This window comes from Perca flavescens, chromosome 3, assembly GCF_004354835.1.
Source record: "Perca flavescens isolate YP-PL-M2 chromosome 3, PFLA_1.0, whole genome shotgun sequence".
NCBI classification, from domain to species: Eukaryota; Metazoa; Chordata; class Actinopteri; order Perciformes; family Percidae; genus Perca; species Perca flavescens.
The window spans coordinates 28,188,383-28,201,072 of NC_041333.1; the positions used below are offsets into that span (position 1 = coordinate 28,188,383).

The window sequence follows — 12,690 nt, forward strand, 5'->3', positions numbered from 1 at the left end:
TCTCGCTTTGCCAGACCTTCCTATACAGCGCTGCGGGCGAGGGTCTAGCTAGTCCACACAGCATTCCGGGATGGGAGAAAAACGTGCTCTGGTTCATAGACATTTCTTTAAACCAATTGTGAATCACAAACCGTGGCACTGTCTGGCGCTTAGCAAAATAGCCTCAGGAAGAAACTTGTTTTGGTGGAACACGTGTACGTTCAAAAGTTGTTTTAGTCGTGCAACAGAAAACTCAGATTTGACAGATAGTCTAGCTAGCTGTCTGGATTTACCCTGCAGAGATCTGAGGAGCAGTTAACCATAGTCCTCATAAATCCACCGAGGTTTAACATTTCAACACAAAGAAAGCGGAAGGTAACGGACATCCGGCCAAAAGGGACAACCTTTGGAATTATTGCCTGCACCGGAGCAATCCTGGAAGTGGAATGTTGTGGAGCAAGCAACCATGACGTATGTCCTCATTCTCAATTTTAATCTTTAATTTTCATGAGATGGCGTCAGATTTTCGGATTCTGATTTCTTTTTTTTATTTGGGTGTGGGAGGGATACTCGTTTGGCTTCAAGTTCGACAGTGTGATAGATTTTCTTTTTTTTTAAACAAAAAAACAACAACAAAAACAACTTTGATTGTCTCTTTATTAAAATGTTTGTGCAAATCTTGTAAAAGAAGTGGAAAAACTAGGCTTGTAAATGTAAGTTGCTATTATTAATTCATGCTTATCAGTTGTAACATCACATGCATTGAAAGATTCCAAGTCGTTTTAGAGGAAATTATGCTTTCTTGCCAAAAATTAAATGGGAAGATGGATGCCATTTTTATACATTTGAAGCTATACAGCCAGGGGATGGTTAGTTAGTTTAGCACCAAGACTGAAAACAGGGAAACAGCTAGTCTGGCTGAACAGAGCCATACCAACTGTGTCCCCCCTGCTTCTAGTTTTTATGCTATGCTATGCTATGCTATGCTATGCTATGCTATGCTATGCTATGCTAAGCCAAGTGCTTCCAGGCACTATAGTTTTACCATGAGAGTGATTTTGATCTCATCTAACTTTGGGCAGAAAGCGAATAAGTGTATTTTTCTAAAAGATGTAACTATTTCTTGGCAAGCAAATGTTCTATTATTTTGCAGCTGACTGAAATCATCTTGTGTTATACCTTCTCCATCAGTCATCAGAACTAAACTCAAAAGCCTGAAGACTTGCATGTTTAACAGCAAAGCTGGTGAGAAAGAAAGCGTACTGTATAAGGTTTTGGGCTAAAGAGAGGTTTTGACTATATGATGATGTGATGTTTAGATTTTAGTTTAGAAATGCTCATTCAGTTGTACTGCGTGTACCTGTGAATCTGTATTCTCATATTTTGCAAAATATAATAAATGCTCAAAGACCAGATTTTGGTTTGATTCACAAACAGTCTTTATTCGTATTCATTTTTATCATTGATATTTACTAAACTCTGCTGCTGCAAGAAATTTCCATCACAACATATAATCTCATTTTAGCATCATTTTTTTCTTATTGTATCTTTTAATTCTTTTATGTAAGATGTGTTCTGTATGTTTAAATCATTTGATGTGACTCAGGCTTTTGTCTTGTTTGAGAGCGTCTCAGTCACAGAGCCAGCAGTTCTCGAATCCTGAACCTCGCCAGATGGAAGGGCATTGTTATAAACCGACAGCAGACTGTAAGGATCGTGATTACCACATGGGCAGATTTGAAATGTTCCAAAAGTAACCCTTGCAAATGCAATTAGCCATTGAGGATTGGCAAAGTAGTCAATAATGGGTATCATCTATGACTTGGTTTATATTAATTCACCTAATTTTACACACTATAAATGAGGCCACTGATGGAACATTAACTGCATTTCTGGTTTAAATCCAACCACGCAGATATCAATCTCACTTCCATTGTGCAACAGACGGATGGGTGTGATGCAAGAGCTAGATAAGGATGATGACATTAGAAAACAAGTACAAATTAGCTACGTGATGCAATCCTGTAGACTACAGAAAACCATTTCACAGCACGACAATAAAAGCTATAATCAACATCAGAACGAGCAAACAAATGGAGTAATCAGAGAGAGAGAGAGAGAGAGAGAGAGAGACGCTTGTATGGATATGAGAACAAGCTGTGAAAATTCAGCTAAACGCTTCATTCGTGGTTAGATAATCTGTTGTAATGGCCAAAAAATGGACACAGTGGAAACGTTTCTTTGTCTTTCTCAAAATTTTGAAGAATTTCACCAAAACCAACTGCATGGTTCGAAACTATTAGATGTACATTAACATTTTATAATTTGGGTAAAAAGACATTTAAGAAAATGCTGAATTATAGTATGTGTAGCTGGCTATTTAAGTGAGTTGTTGGAATTACAGTTTTTTACAATTCCTTACACACTAAAATTAAAACTTTCCCACAATTAGCAAAACCTTACACTCAAGGAGCAAAACACTGGCCTAGATTTGCACAACTTTAAGCACATTGTCAGCTTCCCACTTTTTGCAAAACATTACACACAGTGATTTCAAAACACTAAACACACTTGTATGCATTTGACACAGACATTTATCAAGATGTCATTTCCTTGCAATTTCAAAGCAAAGGCTTTCAAATCAACACACACATGAACCAATTGGTTAAACACAGCCACCAGGTATGCAAACACATGATTGCTTAATTGTAGACACACCAATCAGGTTTAAGCACTATATAAAATGCAGCAGGTAAATTCACCTGCCTTCAACCAAAATGGAAGGAGTCAGAAGAAGAAGACTGTGAGTGAGAGGGGGAATCCACAGAGGAGGAAAAGGAGGTAGAGGAAGAGGAAGAGGCCCAGCCAGAGGTAGAGGCTGAGGTGGAGGTAGAGGAAGAGGGAGAGGGAGAGAGAGAGGGAGAGGAAGACCTGAAGCCGGAGAATATTCTCAAAGAAGAAGAGGACCAAATTTATCAAATGAAAGTTGCGCAACACTAGTGGACCATGTTGTGAACCACGGATTGATGCTGAGGGAGGCTGGACTAAGAGTTCAGCCAAATCTTAGCAGATATACAGTGGTATCTGTCATAAGGACATTTCGACAAGGAAACAGGTCAAAGAAAATCTGTCTACCGTTACAGTAATCAGCTGCTCATTGTATGCACCATATCAGCACCTTTGATACCCCTCCCTGTGACATTTGAGGATTGAGGGTCGAGAACGACAAGGAGGAAGGGGGCCCTTATTCACGCGAGGGTTTACAATCTCCGGCCCCAGGCTCAGGTACGCCTCATTGAGGCCATGTGACCAAGTCGACACCACAGCTTTGCAAGGATGGATTCAACATTCAAGACAGTTGTCTTGCCAATGAGGATATTGCCTGTGATGATGATGAAATTCTCTGGCCAGATCCAGCTAGGCGAAGAGAGATGTCTAGTATTTTCTGTACTTTGTCATATCATTTTTTAGTTTGTTGTTGTTTTTTGTGATTGTAACCTGTACTGGATACCGTATTTTATGTTTGTCTGTTGTTTACTGAGCTAACAATGTTATGCACACTACTGTAGTAGCATGAAAACTTGTCATTCTCCATGTCGACATGTTGACTGATTTGGGTATATGGAGAGAAATAAATTATATTTTCCTCAGTCTGCAGCATTGGTCTTGTGTAGTGTTTGGTGAACTTATTGTAAATTTCTCTGTGTAATTCATTTACAGTACTCTAATCATTGAGAAGTAGAATTGCTAAAAGTGTTTTAGGTTAGCAACAGCAGTGTGTATCTGGTTAAAACTTGATGAAAACTTCAAATGAAAAGTGTGTGTTTCATATGGTAACAAAATATGTTTTTTATAAATTAGTGTATAGTTTTTGGGTTTCATTTTGCAAAGGTGCAAAGGTGTTCTGCTAATTGGGTGTGTGGTTGTGCTAATTGTGTGTAGTGTTTTGAAAAAGACTGTACCATCCATCCATCCATCCATCTTCGTCCGCTTATCCGGTGTCGGGTCGTGGGGGGAGCAGCTCCAGCAGGGGACCCCAAACTTCCCTTTCCCGAGCAACATTAACCAGCTCCGACTGGGGGATCCCGAGGCGTTCCCAGGCCAGGTTGGAGATATAATCCCTCCATCTAGTCCTGGGTCTTCCCCGAGGCCTCCTCCCAGCTGGACGTGCCTGGAACACCTCCCTAGGGAGGCGCCCAGGGGGCATCCTTACCAGATGCCCGAACCACCTCAACTGGCTCCTTTCGACGCAAAGGAGCAGCGGCTCTACTCCGAGCTCCTCACGGATGACTGAGCTTCTCACCCTATCTCTAAGGGAGACGCCAGCCACCCTCCTGAGGAAACCCATTTCAGCCGCTTGTACCCTGGATCTCGTTCTTTCGGTCATGACCCAGCCTTCATGACCATAGGTGAGGGTAGGAACGAAAACTGACCGGTAGATCAAGAGCTTTGCCTTCTGGCTCAGCTCTCTTTTCGTCACAACGGTGCAATAGATTTAATGCAATACCGCACCCGCTGCGCCGATTCTCCGACCAATCTCCCGCTCCATTGTCCCCTCACTCGCGAACAAGGTACTTGAACTCCTTCACTTGGGGTAAGGACTCATTCCCTACCTGGAGAAGGCATTCCATCGGTTTCCTGCTGAGAACCATGGCCTCCGATTTAGAGGGGCTGATCCTCATCCCAACCGCTTCACACTCGGTTGCGAACCGATCCAGTGAGTGCTGAAGGTCGCAGGCCGATGATGCCATCAGGACCACATCATCTGCAAAGAGCAGCGATGAGATCCCCAGCCCACCAAACTGCAACCCCTCCCCACCCCGACTACGCCTCAATATCCTGTCCATAAATATTACAAACAGGATTGGTGACAAAGCGCAGCCCTGGCGGAGGCCAACCCTCACCTGAAACGAGTCCGACTTATTACCGAGAACCCGGACACAGCTCTCACTTTGGTCATACAGAGATTGGATGGCCCTGAGTAGAGACCCCCTCACCCCATACTCCCGCAGCACCTCCCACAGTATCTCCCGGGGGACCCGGTCATACGCCTTCTCCAAATCCACAAAACACATGTAGACCGGTTGGGCATACTCCCAGGCTCCCTCCAGGATCCTTGCGAGAGTAAAGAGCTGGTCCGTTGTTCCACGACCAGGACGGAATCCGCATTGTTCCTCCTCAACCCGAGGTTCGACTATCGGCCGAACCCTCCTTTCCAGCACCTTGGAGTAGACTTTACCAGGGAGGCTGAGAAGTGTGATACCTCTATAATTGGCACACACCCTCTGGTCCCCCTTTTTAAAAGGGGAACCACCACCCCAGTCTGCCACTCCTTTGGCACCGTCCCCAGACTTCCACGCAATGTTGAAGAGGCGTGTCAACCAGGACAGCCCCTCCACACCCAGAGCCTTGAGCATTTCTGGACGGATCTCATCAATCCCGGGGCTTTGCCACTGTGTAGTTGTTTGACTACATCAGTGACTTCCGCCTGGGAAATCGACGACAATCCCCGTTATCCTCCAGCTCTGCCTCTAACATAGAGGGCGTATTAGTCGGATTCAGGACTTCCGCAAAGTGCTCCTTCCACCGCCCTATTACCTCCTCAGTTGAGGTCAACAGTGTCCCATCCTTACTGTACACAGCTTGGATGGTTCCCCGCCCCTCCTGAGGTGGCGAACAGTTTTCCAGAAGCACTTTGGTGCCGACCGAAAGTCCTTCTCCATGTCTTCTCAAACTTCTCCCACACCCGCTGCTTTGCCTCTTTCACGGCAGAGGCTGCAGCCCTTCGGGCCCTTCGGTACCCTGCAACTGCCTCCGAGTCCTCCGGGATAACATATCCCGGAAAGACTCCTTCTTCAGTCGGACGGCTTCCCTGACCACCGGTGTCCACCACGGTGTTCGTGGGTTACCGCCCCTTGAGGCACCTAAGACCCTAAGACCACAGCTCCTCGCCGCAGCTTCAGCAATGGAAACTTTGAACATTGTCCACTGGGTTCAATGCCCCCAGCCTCCACAGGGATGCACGAAAAGCTCCGCCGGAGGTGTGAGTTGAAAGTCTGTCGGACAGGGGCCTCCTCCAGACGTTCCCAATTTACCCGCACTACACGCTTTGGGCTTACCAGGTCTGTCCAGAGTCTTCCCCACCCCTGACCCAACTCACCACCAGATGGTGATCGGTTGACAGCTCTGCCCCTCTCTTCACCCAAGTGTCCAAAACATACGGCCTCAGATCAGATGAAACGATTATGAAATCGATCATTGACCTTCGGCCTAGGGTGCTCTGGTACCAGGTACACTTATGAGCATCCCTATGTTCGAACATGGTGTTCGTTATATACAATCCATGACTAGCACAGAAGTCCAACAACAAACAACCACTCTGGTTTAGATCAGGGAGGCCGTTCCTCCCAATCACGCCTCTCCAGGTGTGATTGGGAGGAAGCTCCAAAAAAGACTGTACCGGTTTTCAAAATTGTGTTTAAGCAATTGAAAAAAACTGTAAATAATTCTGTTAAATACAGTTTAACAGTATACTGTTACATTTCATAGTAAATTGGGTGTGAAAAGTTTATTCTTGAATCTTGACCAAATAACTCAAGGGCCACTTACATGCTTTTACTGGGGCTTTCAACTTTACTGAATCTCAAGGTATTTGTCAGTGGATAGGGTTTTCTCAGTTGTCATGACGATTGGGAAGGGGTCATTGACCCGGAGGTAATAGTCATCATATCACCATTAAAATGTTTCATGTAAATATTTATAGTAATAATCTAATAATCTCACATCTGATAACAAACATTGTAGTCACGGCAAATTGGATTGCTGCTACAAAAAAAAAAAAAAAAAAAAATACTTGAAAATGATAACACAAAGAAGTGAAATAAGGAATATAAATGCAAGTTGAATTAATAACGTCCTGGCAGCAGCATAATAATGTTGCCAGGTCATTTTGCCAAAGGTTTGGGGGTCTAAAATTGAATAAAGCATCAACAAATTCATAGTTATAATTTCCACTACTTTATTAACAGACAGATTTCATGATTTCATCAGCAGACAAAATATACAGATCAAAGTTGGTTTTGTTTGACTAACATAATATGCTCCCTTTCAGTAGTATTGACTTTAATCCAGTCTCTGACTCTGGACTAAGGCTTTAAACGTTGTTTTACAAAACATTCTAACAGTGCTGTTTTGCACATAGATGAACACATGCAAGGGAAGACAAAAGACATTATTTTAAAATCATTCACAAAGGCATTGATGAAGAAAGCACACACAAAAAACATGACAAGAAAATAGAAAAGTTGATGACAAATGAGAGCATCCAAAATATATATGGGTCATCACCAGTTTCAAATATGATGAAATATTATAAAAAAAACTTTATGAAAAAAAGTGAAAGCAGACTAATGTCCAATGCAACCTTCTTGAACTTCTAGGAAATTAAAAGCAGAAAGGGGAGCAAAGAAGCAACAGGCAGGCAAGAGGATAAATATGCAAGTAAGCAACTAGTCATCAGCAGTTACATGTTTACATTACAGAGAACATGGGAATAAAAAGATAACTATTGAATTATTGTCTATGGATAATGATTGTTTAGAGAAGCAAGGCTTCATGCTTTGCACCGATGATTGTGTTAGTAGAACTAAGAAGACACAAAGTAACCTCCAGGGCAGGAGAAAAAAAACAAAAGTACAGTCTCCTTGACGACACATGGAGACAGTCATCTCCCCCAACGACGGTAACCATCATACAAATCCCAAGAGGAAGATGAGGGGTCTTGAAATTATAATTCATTATGGGCTAAAGGACTTTGCTACAAGGAAAATCCTGTGAAAGAACCAACAGTTTAGTATTGCGTTACACCTCAGTGTAATTATTACCTATGGAAAATAGACAACAAAAAACAACAAAAAAAATAGGTTGGTAGGAAAAAAAGAAATCTTTTACAATATCAAACCAAAATCACAAGTAAAGTGCAACTCAAACATCAGTTCCACAGGAGGATGCTACAGTGGCTGGGGTGGTGACTGTAGATATGCCTTTGGGTGGGTGGGATGACACGGATGACCGTCGTGTTCACGCTTCATCGCAGATAACAGTCTCCACCACAAATGTATTCTCAAAGTGACGGATGTGGTGGCAGTCCTTCGCCTCGCGCTTGTTGATGCCTGAGAGGGAAACGGGGTGAGACACAGAGAGGGGATCAGTGACGTGACTTGAACTGATCACAACGGTTTCAAACAATAAAGTTCCTTCTATCCATTAAAACAAAAACACAGAGCGTACCGCCATCTACCATGTGATTGACGGGCCTCTTAAAACGTTTCCCTCCATTAACCCCAACTTACGTCTGCGGGTGACACGGCGGTTCAGACGGTACGTGTCCTTCCCATTGCACAGGCGGTAGATGAAGGGTCCCAGCTGACGCATGTTGTGCACTTTGCCAGTAACCACCATCTCTTCATGGATGATGTAGGTCTGAGGCAAGTATGTTCCCTTCTGCAAGAGACGAAAGGTACAATAACAAGCTCACTGGAAAATGTTTTCCAACAGAAACATTAAGGGGCCGAATAGTCCAAAAACAGACTATATTGGGTGTCTGCACACACGGACGTGTTCACATAATAACTTGACAGTTCAGACCGTTGAGGGAACGAAGAGCTGGAGAGTCAAAAATGAAGGGAGCTATCATAATTTATTAGCTGTGTCGCTCTCTCCACTTTCATTTAAAGCCTACCCTGTCGGAATATAAACTGCTACACAAAAGATTTAGATTTGTATACAGTTATGAGACAAACAATGGTACTGCTAAGTCTTTTGAATCAACTGTGTGAATGTATTGTCCTGTAAACGACCAAGCTAACATGCTTGCTAACTGACAGCTAGCAAGTTAGCTTGGTAAAAGAGCATTTGTTTTCCTCTTTAACGACACCGTATTTGATGAAATTATGTACAAGCCCGAGAACAAGATGCCATGAAAAAAGAAAGTAGCTTAAAGAGCTCTTATGGCTGACTAGCGTTAGCATCTTCAAACCTTGCTGGAATGGTAGCGGTTAGCTTCATAACTACTGCAGGTAATTAACTATGCCTGCGAGTAATCACTTCATCACTCAGCCTCCAGCGCTGCCCATTTCAGATGAATTTCACTGTGCCACTTTCTGCTGTGACCAGGCTTTAACTCGTATGACCAGTTTTTTTGTTTTTTTTCTTAGAATAAACTGTACATTGGTAGAGTCAAATGCGAAACCATCTCATAGTGTTTAGCAACAGGGAAGGCTAAAAGTAAAGCCATTCCTTTCTAAGAATTCAAGAGAAAAATGGTGCTTATGAATACATTAAGTTGTTTAAGATTGCAGTTGTGTTACCTTCACATTGATAAGGAGCTCCCAAAGGTTGCGTGGAGGCATCACAATGGTGGTGTTGAGCTCAATAACGTAGCACTTGTCCAGAGCAATGTCATGGTAGGCAGTCAGTCCCTGGAAAATAAAACAGTTTATCAAATACAAATTCTAAAGACAAGTACTTTGGTTTTCTGTGCTCATGTTGTTATGTGTTGGCAGTTTCTTGAACTGAAAATTCAATCATTTTACCCATGATAGCAGTGGGGCTCTGGAGATGTTGCCATTTTGGTCCAAACTGAAATACTTTAACAAATATTGAATTTATGGCTATTAAAATTTTGTATGGACATTCATGGTCCGCAGTGGATGAATCCTACTGACTGATGATCTACTGTCTTTTCATCTACGGTCATCATCAGTTCAAAATTTCAATTTGTGAGCATGTTAGAATGCAGATGTTATAAACTGCAGTATGCTGGGCTGCAGATTGTGGTCTTGTTTTATTAATTTTTTAATAAAGTTTTCTTTTTATGTAATTTGAAAAGTAAATAAATAACAGTTATAAGTTAATTGTAGTAAATATTCAGCGGTGTACTTTGTGGGTTTTCTATTCAAGTTGTATATGTCAAATGAGTGTGTGTTTGGTCCTCACTCTGTGGAAGTCATGGATTATATCAGCGGGGTCGCTGCCTCCAAAGTGAGGCACGGGCACAGTGATCTTCTCATAGTTGTCGGCCAAGTAGATGCCGACATTTTCCTCCAGCTCCTGACGCCCACGCAGCGGGGCATACACAGAGTCTTCATAAAGCACCCTGCAGTGGAACAGGTTCTCCTCTGGGATCTACACACACATAAATAAGCATTTGGATCAACACAACTGCTGGAACACTCGGAAACAAGTCTATAGCAAGAATATCCTTTTTTTACTGCAGTGACTTGAATAAAAAACAAAATGAAATAATTTAATTTATGAATACAGTATGTGATGCAAGAACCAATCGGAGACACATACAACACACAGTAGAGTATAATCAGGTCTTACATGAGGTATAAAGTAGTAGCGGTAGACATAAATGGAGGCAAGGACCAGACCAGCCATAAACACAACCAGGCCAAACGTCAGGCAGCACAGGCCATTGAGGGGAGACTTTTTGGGCCGCAGCGGCAGGACCAGCTCATCTTCATCCTGGAAAACACAACAGAGATATTAATACTTCAAATGGGCAAAGAAAAGCATTTCAAGGCAGCTTCAATCCAACTTTCAGCTTACTCATCTTCACCAAGAAGAGCAGCTGAAAATGACCCAAATTAACTAACTGCTAAAATAGAAGCTCACATAAATGGCAACTCCGCATTTCAAATTTGAATTAGTAGCACTTCCCAGAGGAAAGGATGACGGAGCGCTTGGTAATGAAAACTTGACTGAGATGGTGAGTAATCTTCCCAGACGCCTCCAGTCTCGCAGCCCATCTGTTGGTGCCACGCGCCCAACCTGTGCTGGCAGGGTGGCACTACACACAGATAGTAGACCGTCACTGTGTGCTTCCATGTACAAAAACAATGACTAACAGAGAAATGCTGTACTGTTGAGTGGTCGTGGCCGTGGCCGGTAAAATTATCTCCTGATCTCCTGATGGTTGCTATTCTTAGCTCAGGTTTTGGAGAGTTTTCCCTTATCCAAGCGAGGGTTAGGACAGAGGGTGTCGTATGCTGTACAGATATTGAAGTCCTTTGGAGTCCAAATTGTTCCGATGTTGGGATATATAAATATAAATCTGATTAGACCAGCTGGAGTTGTCAATGAAAAAATTAATGTGTGCATGGGAAAGGCTGTTGTCAGAAACTTCACAGAACAATCATGACAATCGTGTGTGAACATGTTCCATCATTTTAAATAGGAGATGACACAAAAAAATAGAAAAGCAGTGCCTTTGTTTCACAATGTCTGCTAAATATGCTGTATATTTTTGCACCTTACATTAGCACGGTGTCTATCCAGTATGTCTATTTTCATATAAGAACAAAGTCATTTCAGTTCGATACACTGTTCTTTGTGGCAGTATTTGGAAGCAGAACGTGCAAAGGACAAGACGACAACTGTGTATGTGTGAACACACTTCTGTGAGACTCGGTTCTTTGTGTTCTCCCACACCACAGAGAGAGATAGAGGCTCTTTTCACACAAACTAAGAGCGTGACACACCATGAGGCCTGTCCGTCTCCTGTTCAATACACACCCACTCCAGCTCTGTACTTTTGCAATATTCACTTCACATATCCTGATGTCCTATCTAAATTCCATTATGGTTCATCATCTTCGGGGCTCAGCCATGTATCTTTGATAAGGTGATGCTCGGATGCTGACAGGCAAAGTTGAGGACTCCAGTGCTCTGCCTCATTTAGAGCTGTGAAAAATAATCTTGCATGCACTGCAAGCCACATCATCTGCCATTTTGTCAGCCAAAAGCTCATGCATTTCTTGCATTCTACCTTTTTAAAGCTGGGGAGTTGTTTATTTAAATCTGCACTGAAGGAAAGAAATCCGAGGCCATGTCACTTCTAAAGCAAAACCCAAAACAAATCCTTTACATTGTTTAACTTTCTTTTTGCTTGTAATACTCTATACAGCCCGTAACAAAGAGCATGCATTTGCACATTATAATAATTTGCATCAAGCCTACAATAAGCCTAACTACTGGCGCAGAAGAAAACCATCGAATGTGAAAATGAAAATGAAAATGACATGTTTTGTTTCCAACCAAATGGCGATAGATGCTGTCAAAGATGCCCTGCTGTTCACGGCTGTGCAGGTGCAGGCTGCCCCGCAGAACAAGCAGGCAGGAGAGCCTGGGCACAGCAGGCGTCACGTTGGTGTCATATTAAGACGACAATGACAAGCGTTTTTAATAAGAGAAATACTCACCATCGGATGAGGAATGAGAATTTCGGTCTTGTCGCCATCATTCTCCTTCTCCACTTTCTGTCCCGCGACAGAGTGGAAAGTGATCTTCACCATGGCTCGGTGTCACCGTGTGTCTGTCCTCTGCAGGTGTCCTCGCTCTTCGTCTGGGTCTCTTCTTCAACGATAGCTGGCCACCTTTCTGAAACAAAGTCCCTCACTTCGTCGACTGACTGTCCTCTTCTCACCGCTGGGCTGCTTCTCTGTTTTTGTCTTTATCCACCGGAAGTGTGCTACTGCTGCTTTTTTTTTTTTTTTTTTTTTTAATATGTGGCCTTAAAGGACTAGTGCGGCGCTTTATGTTTACGGCGATGCTGTATTGTATCAGCTCTCATTTCATTAGTATGTTAGAATTATTGTACTGTCTGTCTTATAACAAGAATATGCAAAGGCATTTATTGGCATGCAG

General features: G+C 42.7%; 1 protein-coding gene across 1 annotated transcript; it reads right to left on the minus strand.

The window, feature by feature from the left end:
* Positions 1–6,980: 6,980 nt before the first annotated feature.
* Positions 6,981–12,524, minus strand: itm2ca (integral membrane protein 2Ca). The gene is made up of 6 exons (XM_028573176.1): positions 12,246–12,524; positions 10,366–10,509; positions 9,976–10,164; positions 9,348–9,458; positions 8,331–8,481; positions 6,981–8,150 (listed from the first exon to the last, which is right to left on the minus strand). Exons 1-6 carry the CDS (start codon positions 12,336–12,338, stop codon positions 8,059–8,061), a joined length of 780 nt encoding a protein of 259 aa, XP_028428977.1. The 5' UTR covers positions 12,339–12,524; the 3' UTR covers positions 6,981–8,058.
* Between the last annotated feature and the right edge of the window lie 166 nt (positions 12,525–12,690).